At 42.7% G+C, this 15,056-nt stretch overlaps 1 protein-coding gene across 4 annotated transcripts in view; it reads left to right on the top strand.

The window, feature by feature from the left end:
• Positions 1 to 7,574, top strand: part of Scyl2 (SCY1 like pseudokinase 2) — a 58,038-nt gene extending 50,464 nt beyond the window's left edge. For 3 of the 4 annotated variants that reach the window (XM_059245668.1, XM_059245669.1, XM_059245671.1), the window contains 3 exons: positions 91 to 186; positions 2,510 to 2,629; positions 5,508 to 7,574. In XM_059245668.1, coding sequence (XP_059101651.1) covers positions 91 to 186; positions 2,510 to 2,629; positions 5,508 to 6,167 — 876 coding nt within the window. In that variant the 3' untranslated portion in view covers positions 6,168 to 7,574. The remainder of the gene's footprint in view (positions 1 to 90; positions 187 to 2,509; positions 2,630 to 5,507) is intronic. The other variant, XM_059245670.1, reaches the window with a different exon arrangement.
• The last annotated feature ends 7,482 nt before the right edge of the window (positions 7,575 to 15,056 follow it).

Below are 15,056 nucleotides of genomic sequence, written 5' to 3' on the forward strand. Positions count from 1 at the left end.
TTGAGAGTGTCTCATTTAAGAGTCCTTTAATCTTTAAGGAATAAAATGACATTTATTGGGGTATCTTCAAGTGTTGGACTTGTATTTCAGCAGATTGACAAGGTCTTCAACAACATTGGAGCAGACCTTCTAACTGGTGGTGAATCAGAAAATAAAGAAGATGGGCTGCAGAATAAACAGAAAAGAGTAAGTTTCTCTACTTTAAAAAATATATTTCTATTGTGAGACTTCCTATAAACTGTATATATTTGCTGGGAAATGCTGTGTAGTCTAACTCTATGAACTGTGTTAGGAAGGAATGTGTGTAAGCTGTTTTGAGTTCTTTTGCTACTTGACACACACACACACACACACACACACACACACACACACACACACACGGTGCCTTATCTCCATTGCTTGACTCTGCCTGGCTGGCCGTCACTTGCAGTTTGCTGCCTGTCTTCTCCTCCTGAATTACTGCTTATCACTAATTACAATTTTATTTTTTTAATTGTGTGTATTTGTAGTGGTGGGAGGTTTGTACACATGAGTGCAGGTGCCCACAGAGGCAAGAGCAGGTATTGGATCCTCTGGTGCTGGAGTTAGAGGGAGCTGTGAGCTGCCTGATGCAGATGTGGGGAGCTGAACTCGGGTCCACTGGGAGAGCAGGTGACCCTTTCTAGCCAGCGAGCCGTCTCTCCAGCCCCAGCTTCTCAGTGTTCGAAGTCTCTTCTTACTGCTGTCAGTATGAATGCCAGGCTGTTATCCTTTCTGTGGTTTCTATTCCATGGTGATCCCTAACTTTTATGGCCTTCAGATATTCGTTCAAGGTGGGGTTTTGTTTTTGATATTGCTCAGGCTAGTCTTGAACTTGCTCTGTAGCCAGGGGCTAGCCTTGACTTCCTGGTTTCCTGCCTTCACTTTTATGTGCAGGAGTTAGAGGACACCACACCTCTCTTTCCCTGACATATTCAGAGACTAACCCATCAGGTATTGGGTAGCATGATGCTCAGTTTGGAATTACCTGATATTTCTTCACAATTAGACTAAGGTTATACCTGTACTTAGTCTTTTACTTTGTGTGTGTATATATGTGGGCATGCACATGCCATGATGTGCGCATGGAGATCAGAGGACAGCTTGTAGAAGTCAGTTCTCTCCTTGTTTGTGAGTCCTAGGTATCAAACTCAGGTTATCAGACCTGATGGCAAGCATCCTTACCTGCTGAGCCGTTTCCCCAGCCCAGGCTACACACTTTTGGCAAGAATCCTATAAAAATGATGTGGGACTCTTCTTGATTTATTTTACTAACGATATATAATGTTGATATGCCTTATTAGTGGGGAATGATATTTTAAAGAAAAATTTCAGTTAGATACAATTTTACTTTGCAGGCACCTAAAATCTGAGTACAGGTTTTGTTCTGTTTCCTTTTTAAAGATTTACTGTCCTTATGGTTTTGAATAGTAAACCATTAGGTAATACTTTCCGATTGAAATATTGGTTTATATCCAATAAGTCAAAATAAATTTCTTACTACCATTGAGTTCATTCTTGTATTTATTTACAAAATACAATTATCTGTGTATAGAGCTAATAGACAACACCGAGACTTACAGAACTGTAAAAGAAAGTCTTATGAACTTGCTGTTTAGCAAAATAGGAGTATAAAGACACACAACTCGAGGCAGACATTCATAGCAAAGGAGCATGTTTATTTAATGCTTTCTTAGTCATGTATTTACTTACAAATTTTTGTGGTATTGAGATTGAACTGAGGGCCTTGGAAATTCTAGGCAAGTGCTCTAGCACTGAGCTCCCCAGTTCATGTTTTACTTAAATTTATTATATTTATGTATTTATTGTGTGTGTGTGTGTGTGTGTGTGTGTGTGTGTGCATGCCAGGGCATTGGTGTGATGGTCAGAACAACTGTGAGAGTCATATGTTGCCTTTTCACCATGGAAGACCCAGGGATTGAACCCAGGGCATCTGACTTGGTGGCAACCTCCTTTACCTGCTGAGCCATCTCACTTGCTTGTGTGTGTGTGTGTGTGTGTGTGTGTGTGTGTGTGTGTGTGTGTACGCACATGCGTGTTCACGCGCGTGCATACCTGTGGTGGTGTGTATGTGGCAGTCAGAGGAAACTCAGGTGTCAGTGATTGCTTTCTGCCTTGAGACAAGATGAGGTTTCTTGTTCACGGCTGTGTAGCCAGGCTGGGATCACAGATGCGTGCTGCTGTGTCTAGCTGTACTTGGTTCTGGAGTCCGAACTTAGGTCTTCCAACTGCTTAGCCATCCCTCTAGCTCCTTTCTTTTTGAGACAGGGTTTCTCTGTGAGGGCTTGGCTGTCCTAGAACTTGTTCTGTAGATAGGCTAGTCTTGAACTCACTGAGATCCTCTGCCTCCCGAGTGCTGGGATTAAAGGTGTGTGCTGCTACACTGGAGTCTAGCTCCTGTTTTAGAAATCTTGTTCTGCAGATGGAGTAGAAAGTTGTGGTTGACTTTGTTGTTCTGCTTTGCTCTAAGGCATCACTTACACTTGAAGAAAAACAGAAATTGGCAAAAGAACAGGAGCAGGCCCAGAAGCTGAAAAGCCAGCAGCCGCTGAAGCCCCAAGTCCACACTCCCATGGCGCCCATCAAACAGGTGCGTTCCTTTTGCGTAGTTTCAGGCATCCTTAGTAGTGAGGAGCAGAGTGGTGAGCAACTAGTGTCTGTACAGATGCGTTTAAAGGATGATGTGATAAAGTAGTAACTCAAGAGTGTGACTTAGGCTTCCTGAATAACCTGCCCCAATGCAGTGATTAGTCTCAGTGCTGTTACCCAAGAGGAAATGGGGTGATTAGGTGGTTTGTAAGAAAAGATGTGAACTAGTAGTGCCATTATCAGGAATAGTCTATTCACGTCCTTAAGTGTTTCACAGATGGAAGAATCTGCCTGTTTCTGGCTTTTCCATTCTAACTGGCTTTGGGTTAGGAAGAGACATCAACATCGCCTGACCACATTGATTCCCTCTGTGTTCTGGGCACTGTTCAGACACTGGTGCTGCTGCCCTGGGGACGGGTCCTGCCTGCAGAGTTTACACTCAGTGGTATGGCTCGGAAGTATTTTAACTTACTATACCTGTTCTCCCTATGTCTTAATCACCACAGTGCTTCCTCAGATGAAAAAATGTGTGTGGGCTAAGGGGCAAAACTGAGAATTATTGGTGGAAGTATTAAGGTAACTCCACGTGGTTAAAAGGGGGGTTTATTTGGGGTTTTTACTTACAACAAGTAATGGGATAGGTTACAGAATCCGGGAGAGGTGAAGTACAATTCAGCAGTGTTCTCTGGAGAATCAGCTTGGTCTTCCATCCAACATTCAGGATTACCAGGAACCAAGAGAGCCGACACATCTGGATCTCTGGTCTTAAGGGCTCCTGTCTCAGCCCCGCCTTGTAGGCGTGACAGTTACTGAAGCCTTAGTGGGGTAGTACTTCCAGGTCAAAGCTGGAACAGCTACCCACTACATCTCCCCCTTTTGTCTAAAAATGTTCTAACCTAATACAAAACTATATAGAATAGGAATGATTATCCAATATTGTCCAGGAGGAATAAGGGATAATGACCTAGACAAGATGGAACTACAACCAATGCGAACAATGTCAAACAAGAGACACATACTGAAATCCAGAGAAGTCTGGAGCATAGGTAAATGGCATGTTACAAAGATTATTCCAAAAGATGTCCTATCCTGAAGAACCTGAATCTAATACTTAATATGTTCTAGCTAAGATACAAGAAGATTGTAACTATAACTGTTAGTCTCCAATCCCATCAAAGACCTGAGAAAGAATATAATAATACCTGAGAAATGGGAGAAGGATGCAAGCAACTTTCGGGAGTCTTTCGAGAATAGACAGAGACAGCTGGCAGCCTGGACAGTCACCTAAAGTTTCTCAGCATCATTGGTGCATTCAAATTGGCTCCAGCCTAGAGTATCTGTCGGACCATTTTACTGTCAGCAGTCGAGGCAAGGGCAGTTCTTTGCCCAGTAGGCCATTTTGTGCCAAGAAGACGACAAACTTCCAAACAGAAATGCCTCAGAAGCCCAACATTCTCTCTTGATCAAATCAGTGCTTCCAGGAGCAGTCATGTCTCACATCAACAGAATTCCAAGTTATCAGAACATTTAAATGCCATATTCACCAGGTCTATAAAGTGTTTGAAGACTACTTATCCATCTGACATATGTTTCTGTAAGTCTGGAGAACCTAACTAACATATAACTATAGAGATGACAATCATAGGTGACTATAAATCTGTAAGTCTATAAATCTAGATAACCTAAAGACTAAGGCTTCATGTAAACAGGGTAAACAGTCTGTAAGCAAATGTACAGTAAAAGGACAATGACTTCAAAATTGTGACAATACACAAGATATTTATAACAGAGATAGGAATGTATAGTACAATATGCAATATGACAATAATCCTAAATATGTATCAATATACCAAATATCCTAAACAGAGGTAGAACATACATACAGTATGACAAATATAATTTTACATTTGTATCAATATACAAAACATTTCAAATAAAAGTAGAAATATATGTACATTACAGCAAATATGTTTCTGTATTTGTATCAACATACAAATTATCTGGAATAAGAATATAAAAAGTTTACATTTATATCAATATGCAAGAATCCATAGCAGTGCAATTATCTAAGGCTGATATTTTACTAGATTAGTTTACTAGTATATACAATAATCTACCTTAATACCCTATACCTATCCACCATCACCCCCTTTTTTTAGGGGAGTACCGAGTCTAATGTTTTCTTCCACCCCCTACCTTATAACCATTATCCATAACCCTCAGAAACATGAAACCTTTGGGGAAAGGGGGCATCGTTTTCTTAGAATTGCTTCCTGATGTTCAGGGGGCGACAGTATCTCTGTGGGGTTCTGTAAGAAAGCTCAGATAGTTAGGTCTCAGTTGGACTAACTGTAGATTCTGTAGCCAGTCTCAGAGTAATGGATGAGATTGTCTGAGATTCTGGCTAGAAGTGAAGTATGATGATGAGTGCCATGGCATCATTCTGGACTGGGTAGAGTTTTTGTTGTAGTACCTATAGAATAGAGAAAAATGATGAAATTCAAAATAAATGGGAGAATTTTCTATTATTTTATGCTACAGTTTTAAGGAAAAGAGTCAATTCTGCCTGGGGGCATTTCACATAATTGTAGTTTAAATTTACCATGGCTGTCATCAAGTCGATTGCCAGTATTGCTTACAAAAACTATACAAAAATAAGTAGGAGCCGTTATGTGCTGCATAGGTGGTGGTTTACTGACTTGGTGTAGATCATCAGCTTAACTGTAATTTGTCCTTTATCATGGTCTCTGTCCATGCTCACTAGTTAGCATGTACCACATCTGTCCAGTGCTCCCTAGTTAGCATGTGCTCTGTGCAGTGCTTACTAATAAAGTAATTTGTGTTTCTTGGAGGGAAAGTAATTCACTCCTATTTTTCAGACTAAGGACTTGACAGATACGCTGATGGACAACATGACCTCTTTGACCAGCCTTTCTGTTAGCACTCCTAAGCTTTCTGCTTCAAGTACCTTCACGTCTGTTCCTTCCACGGGCCTCAACATGATGTTTTCTACACCAATTGATAATACAAAGAGAAATTTGACAAATGGCCTAAATGCCAACATGGGCTTTCAGACTTCAGGGTTCAGCATGCCGGTCAGTCCGAACCAGAACTTCTTCAGCGGTACGAGCACAGCTGGAGTGAGCACAGCTGGAGTGAGCACACTGACTCTGGGAGCCCCGCCCACTCTGTCAAACTATAGCTCTTTGAGCGGTCCTCCTGCTGCTGTGAAGCAGGTGCAACAGAGACCAGCTGATATGTCTGCCCTTAATAATCTCTTTGGCCCTCAGAAACCCAAAGTTAGCATGAACCAGCTCTCCCAACAGAAACCAAATCAGTGGCTGAATCAGTTTGTACCTCCTCAAGGTTCCCCAGGCATGGGCAGCGCAGCAATGGGCACACAGGTGAATGTGATGGGACAGGCTGCCTTTGGGATGCAGGGTAATCCGTTCTTTAACCCACAGAACTTTGCACAGCCACCAACTACCATGACCAGTAGCAGTTCAGCTAGCAATGATTTGAAAGATCTTTTCGGGTGAGGTGTCCCGAGCTGCTCTGTGGAGGGTCACGGCAGTTTCAATCATGGGTAAGCAGATGTCTACCAGTGTGCAGCTGGCTGGAGGAAACTGCTTCTGGGCAGATGGATTGTTTCTCTGACAGAACACCTGCTTCCATGCCAGCCAGCGCAGGAGTTGTGTGGATCCTAACCAGTTGAATTGTTTTAAAGCACTGAGGAGGATTTTCTCCTCTGACAAACTCCTCTTCAGGTTTTTAAAGATCCAGTTCTTACCAGTCTCAAAGTGCAAAAGGACAACCGAGTTATCTGGAGTAGCAGTTTTTAAATCAGATGTTTATTTTGGCTTGTAAATCTTCATGTTATTAAAAAGCTTGAGTTGATGGTAACTGGCCATTCACCAGTTATCTACTTTGTGTTCATTTTTCCTCATGTAATGTGAAGAATCCTGATGCTGTGTTGATTTGTTTGCAATTCTATGACTGGGTGGTAACATGAAGAGAAAGTGGTGGGTCATTTGCTTTTTCCAGTCTTATTTTTCAAAGCATCTTAGGCTTCATACAAAAGACAGTAAAAATGCTGCAAATCTAATTTATGTTAATTTCATTGGTTAAAACTATTAACCATCTTAAATGTGCAAACTAATCATTGTGAATTATATTTTAGCATGATCTGCCTCAACTAGCAATGTATTTTCTGCCTTTACTTGAATATGTTTAGGATCACCTTTTCATGTTGTATCACAGGAGAGCCATGTACTGACTTGTACAGAAAACAGACAGAGCACCCGGATACGGCTTTCCTGGCTACTGCCCTCATACTTGAGTTTGAATTCAAACTTCTGAAGTTGCAGCATATATGAATTACATTTTCAAAAGGAGATTTGTAAAAAAAAAAAAAAAAATTAAACTATATTTAATGAGTAAACTTTTGAGATTTCTGCCATATTGTTTTGAGTGTAATAAACTCTAAAAATGAGCCATTGGATACCAACAGATTAAATGTTAGCTTGCCATGATAGTCCAACCTTGTTAGTTACTACTACTAAAGTTTAATTATTTTCTAGGAGTTCCAGAAACTTTTTGTTTGGACCTATTAGTGTCTGTAAATCAGTCACTGTTAGAAAGGAAGAAGTCAATTCTAACAGGACACGCCTCACTTTTCAGAACTTTTCTCTGATGTTTATCTTTAATTTGCTGATTCTACCACAGAGCCTTATGCTATAAATGTCATTTGTATTTTTAAAAATTATATTCCACTGTTACGTGATAAAGAACTCCTTAAAAAAAAAACTGTATATGTATTATAGTTGCTGCCATACAGTTTGTGGTTTTTAATTATCTGGAACCAGCAATCATTTAAAATAAATCATATGAAGTTTAGTGTGCTGATACTAAGTTTATTAAATGGCTGAATGTTCATTGAAACCTAATCACATGTGCACGTGATGTACGGACTCTGCAGTAGTTGATTACAAAGTAGTTTCCCGCCATCACCAGTGCTGACAGCATCCAGTGAAAAGCACACTTCAGAAGTGCAGGTCGGCGTTCACACCTGGCACCTGTCTAGTTTGACTTCAGAAGGACTGGTCGGATGCCAAGGATTCATCCAAGAAAGAAAAAGGCGTTTTTGTCAAATACATTCACAACTTCACCTGACTTGTTTCAAACACAATAGTAATATTTCTTTTGGGAAATGTTTTATATGGAATAAAATTGTTGTTGAACATTTCTTTGTAACAATTCCATAGCTACTGTTTACTGAGAAATTCTTTTGAAATTTTTATTTTTGGGTGTTTTGCCTGCACGGGTATAGGCACACCACGTGCATGCAGTGCCGGGAAAGGCCAGAAGAGGGCACTGGATCCCATTTCAGTTATTCCATGACCAACACCATAACCAACGCAACTTATAAAAGGAAGCGTTTAATTGGGGACTCGCGGTCCCCCATCATGGTGGGAGCATGGTGCTGGAGCAGTAGCTGAGCACACATTGCCTGACCCACAAGCTTGAGGCAGAGAGGTAGAAGGGAGACAGGGACGGAGGGAGGGTAAGCAAGCGTACAGGAAATTGTGTTGGCTTTTGGAGTCTCAAAGCCCAACCCAGTGACACCTCCCACAGGGCCACCCCTCCTAATCCTTCGCTAACTGTTGTATCAATTGGGGACCAAGCTTCAAATATAGGAACTTACGGGAGCCTTTCTCATTCAAGTCACCACAGCTATCTGGGGCCTGGAGTTAAGATGTTTGCGGGCCATCGTGTGACTGGGATTCAATGTCAGGTTCTCTGGAAAAGCAACCACTTAACCATTCTTAAGCACTGAGTCATATCTCCAGCCTTTTTATTTTATAAAGTTACTTGATATTAGTGTTGAACTGCTTATTAGAAGGAAATAATATAATCATCTCTATATGACTTTAAATATGCTGGTTGATTACTTGAAAAACACAATATAAATTCTTAAGTAACTTTCAAGTGTTAAATGTTGCTTATTGGCCTCCCCTCCCTGAGGACTCACACATAGTCAATGAGGAAGGGAGAGACATTTGCATAGTCCATAGGAGTGGAACTCTAGTGGTGTAGCCATTATAAAACCCCATGTTCCTGTAAATAACCCTAGTGAAACACTCATGGGGGTAGGGTTGGAGGAAAGGGGTGGTTGGGCAGAAGGGCATTAGGAGTGGGGGGTGGGCTAGAGAAGGTAACAAGGGCGTGAATGACAAATTATGTACGTGAATGGAAATGTCAATGAAACCTGTTATGTGTAATTAATATATGCTAGTTTAAATGTTGATTATTGGGATGGGGGTATAGTTCTATCAGTAAAGTGCTTGCCTTGTGTGAGGATCATGGTTCGGTCAATAGAATGCATGGAAAATCCCAGTAGTGAGGAGGTGGAGACAGGAGGACCCTGGGGCTTGCAGGCCAAGCAGCCCAGCCTAATTGGAGCACTCTAGTCCAGTGAGAAGGCCTGTCTCAAAGGAGGGTGGGTGGTGTCAGCTTCCATTCACATACCTACCCACCGATGTAGGTGTGCCCTCCCCCGACATTTAATTTTTTTTTTTTTTTTTTTTTTTTTTTTGGTTTTTCAGGACAGGGTTTCTCTGTGTAGCTTTGCGCCTTTCCTGGAACTCACTTGGTAGCCCAGGCTGGCCTCGAACTCACAGAAATTCGCCTGGCTCTGCCTCCCGAGTGCTGGGATTAAAGGCGTGCGCCACCACTGCCCGGCTAAAATTATTTTTAAAAGTTGCTTCTTGGGGCTGGAGAGATGGTTCAGAGGTTAAGAGTACCGGCTGTTCTTCCAGAAGTCCTGAGTTCAATTCCCAGCAGCCACATAATGGTTTACAACCATCTGTAATGAAATCTGGTGCCCTCTTCTGGCCTGCAGGCATGCAGGCAGAACACTATGCATAATAAATAAATAAATATAAATAAATAAATAATCCCCTTGGGGCTCAGTTGATAGAGTACTTGCTTAATGTATACAAAGCCCTAGGGTTTATCTTCAGTATTATATAAACCTCTCGTGGTGGTGCATGCCTGTAATCTTATCAATCTGGAGTTGGAGGCAGGAGGATCAGAAATTTCATGGTTATCCTTGGCTGCAAGAATACAAGGCCAAACTTGCTACAAGAGAGCCTGCCTTAAAAAAAAATTCATTGAGAACTGTGCTTTATGTTTCTAACAGAGTTGTTCCTACAGTTCTTCCCACTTTATCAATGGGAATTTACGTTGTTTCTATCAATTGAATGGTGGTATTGCTGCTCCTGTTGTGAGGTTGCCCTGTATTTAGGCTAATGTGTTTCTTTATGAACCCAATTTTTAAATTGCTAGACATTCTTAAGTCCATTTCAGAAACAAAGCATTTCAATCTCTTGTCTTAAAATAGGAAGTTGCTGGGCAAACTCAAGTGTCAGGGCTATTGATTTCAATGACAGGTGAAGAGGACTGGGGGACCTCGGTCAGTGGATCTGGCATCACCCAAATGTCATGGAATTAAAGTTGGTAAACCTGGGGAGGAGAGTACAGCAGGAGCAGCCATTTCACTAAATGGTGCTTGCTGGGTATTAGAAATGTTTTCTATTCCAAGTTCCAGGTGTTCCTGCAACCTGGAGTGTGTACCTAGGCTATGAGCTGTAGGTGGAGTTTTCCTGTCCCAGAGCTGCTCTCAATCACTCAGAGGCTCAATTATAAATGCTCAGCCGATAGCTCAGGCTTGTTACCAGGTAGCTCTTACACTTAACCCATATTTCTTATCTATGCTTTGCCACATGGCTCATGGCTTGCTACCTCATTTTCTTTTTTTTTTTTTTGGTTTTTCGAGACAGGGTTTCTCTGTGTAGTTTTGCGCCTTTCCTGGAACTCACTTGGTAGCCCAGGCTGGCCTCGAACTTACAGAGATCCGCCTGGCTCTGCCTCCCGAGTGCTGGGATTAAAGGCGTGCGCCACCACCGCCCGGCTTATTGCTACCTCATTTTCTACATGCCTTGCTTCCTTGGTGGCTGGCTGGTGTCGCCCCTGACTTCTCCCTTCTTCCCATCCTTCTCCTAGTTTGGTTGTCTCACCTATAATTCCTGCCTGGCTAGTGGCCAATCAGCTTTTCATTAAACCAGTCCTAGTGACAAATCTTCACAGTGTACAAAAGGATTATTCCACAGCAGCAAGCCACATGTGTGGTTTCAGTGTTCCCATTTTAAAAAGTAAAATTCATATTTAACTTTTCCCAAAATACTGTCTGGGTATGGATTGATAAAACAAATCACTGGGATATTTTCATTGCTTTTTGGCTCTTCAAGAATTTACACGTGTTTTACGTTTAGCACATTTCAATTCAGACTACTCGGTCTCCACACATAGCTGGCAGCCTCTGTCTTAGATGGTGCAGTTATGCATGGGAGCTGTTCTCAGCAGCAAACTGGCATGGTTCAGCTTCACTCCAAGCTCCAAACTCCGCCAGAGCTGGATGCGCTAGACTTCCTCTTTGCTGACAAACACTAGGCTTTATCACGAGAGGGCACTGGAGCTCTGCATGGGAGCTTGGCTGTAAGCAGGGAGGCTTCATCAGGAGAGGGCACTATCCCTTAAGGGAACCTAGCTCTAAGCAGGGGAGCTGAGGTGCCTCTGAGCTACTGTGGGGCAGATCCAACTCTGCCACTCTGGCCCATGCCCTCCAGCAAATTCTTCGTTATGGTGGAAACAAATTGGGAGTGTAGTAGCAGGGTTGAGCCTCCCCATCTCTGGTACTCTGCTTTAAAAGGAAACCTTGCAGGGTGGTGGTGGCGCACGCCTTTAATCCCAGCACTCGGGAGGCAGAGGCAGGCGGATCTCTGTGAGTTCGAGGCCAGCCTGGTCTCCAAAGCGAGTTCCAGGAAAGGCGCAAAGCTACACAGAGAAACCCTGTCTCGAAAAACCAAAAACCAAAAATAAATAAATAAATAAAATAAAAAAATAAAAGGAAACCTTTTCCTCAGTGCCTAGCACTTTTTAAAGCACCTGCTGCTTGGGTGTCTTTTTTCGTCTTACTCTTTTAGTTGGCCAGCTTCTAGCTAATGATTATTAACAGTTTCTTGTTTATGAGGTTCTCAGGGCCCTACCCCTCCTTGGGAAACAACTGATGGATGCTGATGAAGGAGGAATTGTCTTCAGTTAATGTAGTCATTAGATAGCTTCCACCCATCTTATGTGAATGGCCCTGGTTAAACTCAGTGGGTCACAGAACAAAACTAAACAAATGAACAAAAAACCCATGGCTGTGAGAATGGGACTTGTGGGGGGCTTTGATGGGTGAGAGTCATCAATACATTATACATGTAATTGTCAAAGAATAATTAAAATTTTTTTAATATTAAAAATTAGTGTGATTCCTGTCTCCTGCACGACCTTGATTCTGCTCTAAAAACTATTTTAAAGTGGGTCCATGGTATACGTGCACTCTAGCAAAAGGCATGGAATAGTTAGTATCTGCATGTTCTATAGTAAGACTTCCTCTTTGAAAAGTTCTGAATTGGGCATGGTGGCTCAGGTATGCAACCCCAGCATTTGGGAGGCTGAGACGGGTAGAGTACCGTGCACTGGAGGCCAGCCTGGGCTACGTAGTAAGTTCATGGGCAGCAGAGAGATACAGCACCTCAAAGGAAGAACAATTGTGAAATTGCTTGGAATGTGCTGATGGTAGTGGAACTATGGTTTGGCTGCTTTAGATCTATTTGATAATTTCAACACCGCCGCTGCCACCGCCGCCGCCGCCGCCGCCGCCGCCGCTGCCGCCACCACCACCACCATCACTGCCACCACACTCCCTTTTTAGTATGTCCCTTTGTGCAGTGGTCTAGGTTGCTAATAAACCCAGTGTTTGACTTTTCTGCAAAGGTACAGTGTAGAGACATATCCGGAATTTGAACATAAGAATCGGCAGCGATGCAAGTTTAAATTGTTACTTGGGTGTCTAAGCCTGCTAGCCTTTCTAACTGTGGTGATGAACCGTCGCCGAAGTGAGGTATGCTGAAGGCGTGCTAAAAGCATGCACTTGCTGGACTTTGGAGCCAGATAAAGGTGTATTTGTGTGCTGTTGGTTTTTCTTTTGTGAATTAGGCCAAAGTTGCTTGTTTGTTCAGGAGTTAAACAGCCAAAATTGTCCAAAACAAAACAAAACACCACCACCAACAAAAAAAAACCTTCTCCTTGTGTTCACTTAATTATTTGGAGACAAAGTCTTGCTGTCTTGAACTCGTGACCTTCCACATCAGCCTCTTGGGTTCTGGGATTACAGGCATTGGTCATGAAGGCCAGTTAGTTACTCAAGGTCATTCTTGTAAATAGAGGGCAAGGTTCCCACGGAGGCTGGCAACCTCACGGGTCCTCATCTAAGGAGTTATTTTCCATTTCAGTTTCAGCCATTATGATTCTGTGACTGACATTCTATCAGCATCAACACACACACACACACCAGAGAGCAAGCTTCAAAATCTTACTTTTAGAAATGTTCATGAATAGGCTCCAAATTAAGCATCCACTTCTCTGGAAGTTCTGAATTAACCCCACTTGCGCCCTCTGTGCCTGGGTGGCTGAGTTTGGACCCTGGGCTGTTACCTTTGTCACATTTAGCTTTGAGCTGTGTTACGAAACCAATACCGGGTGCCAGGAATGACTGACTTGCTCTGACATGGGATAGCTGCTTTGAGTTCAGGAAGGACAAATGTCAGGCTTCAGCTCATGAGGAGTGTAGGTTTAATTGTCAACTTGATACAACCCGGAGTCATCCCAGGTGATGAGTCTCAGTGAAGGATTGTCTGCATGTAATTGGCCCATGGACATGTCTTAAGTAAATGGCCTGGGAGGACTCAACCCACTGTGGGGAGCACCATTCACTAGGCAGGGGATTCTGAATGGTGTAAAGACAGAGAAATTGACTGAGCAGAAGCAAGGAAGCATTTGGTTTTTTTTTTTTCTGCCCCTGACTGGATATGATGTGACTAGCTGTTTCCTGCCTTAGTTTCCCCACCATGATAAACTATAACCCGGAACTGTGAGATGAACAGACCCCTCCTCTCCTGCTTTTTGTCAGGCCATTTTTATCACAACAGCAGAGAAACGAACGTGAGTAAATGTGCTTCGAAGCAACTCACTAATTACTCTGTTCTTTTTAGAATCTTTAATTAGCAAATCAGGTATGGACAGCAAAAAGGGCCGGCCAAATTTTCAGGGTACTATACTGAACATACAGGGTTTCACTATATGACAGGGGTCAGTGCTTACCCTCTGGCTTTGTGTGTGTGTGTGTGTGTGTGTGTGTGTGTGTGTGTGTGTTTATCCTTCTTTGCTGTGATTTCCTTTTTTATATAAATATTTTAAATTATGTGTGTATGTGTGTGCTGGGTGTCTTTGTACACATGAGTGTGTTCTTGGAGGCCAGAAGAGTACATCAGATCCTCTGGAGTTCCAGGTGTTTGTGAGCCAGAATTGTGGGTGCTGGAAACCAAACTTAGGTCCCCCATAAGCAGTATGCTCCCTCAACCACTGAGCTGCATTTCCAGGCCATGATTTACTTTCTTAAAAATAGAATCACGTGATGCTCCTGGACACTCCTGCATTGGAATTAGAGCAAATATTTACACAGAGTGAGTGTTAAATATGTGTCTTTCCCAAAGCAAGGCAGGTTTTCTCAGGCAAATTCAGGGTCACATCTCCCAAGCACAGGTCCGGTAGTGAAGTGTGTCAAGTCCCTGGCGTGTGCCCTGGACTTTCACAGCTTCCTGACAATGGGCATACACCTTCAAACTGCTGGAATGAAAAATAAATGTCCCATTGAGCACAATTTGAATGCATTCGTTCTTCAGAAACTAAGCCTCTGAGGTGTAACGCACTTGGAATTGTGAGAATCTTGGGGCATGAATATAAACAGGCTGTAGCCTTGCCCTCAGTACAGGTAGTACTTGCAATTGTACAGGTAGTTGAGTAAGCAGTCAGTCTGAAGAACTGCCACATAGGCTGTGGTTGGGAGCCAGAGAGCAGGCACCTAGGTGAGCTCTTGAAGAGGAGATAGGGCCCGAGCCTGGGTACGTAGAGCCCTTTCAAAAGAGTGCTTGTGCTATCAGTGGTTACTGGGGAATCACACTTTATCAGATTAAATCGGAGATACTGGGGATGGGGTTTGTCTAGATAACTCCCAAAGTCCTTCTAAAATTGGAGGTCATGTTGAGTTGACCAAATTTGTTTAATATTACTATATTTTTTTTTTAACACAGCCTTGCTATGTATTCTAGGCTGGACTAAAACTTGAGATCCTCCTGCCTCAGCCTCCTTAAGTGCTGAGATCACAGGAGTGCACCACTGTATCGCTTGGCCAAATAGCTTCTGTTTCACATTGTAGCCCAGGTTGGCCTTGAGATCCTGACCTTCCACTTGCTTCTGTCTCT

The sequence above is a fragment of the Peromyscus eremicus genome, chromosome 18 (genome assembly GCF_949786415.1).
Source record: "Peromyscus eremicus chromosome 18, PerEre_H2_v1, whole genome shotgun sequence".
Lineage (NCBI taxonomy): Eukaryota > Metazoa > Chordata > Mammalia > Rodentia > Cricetidae > Peromyscus > Peromyscus eremicus.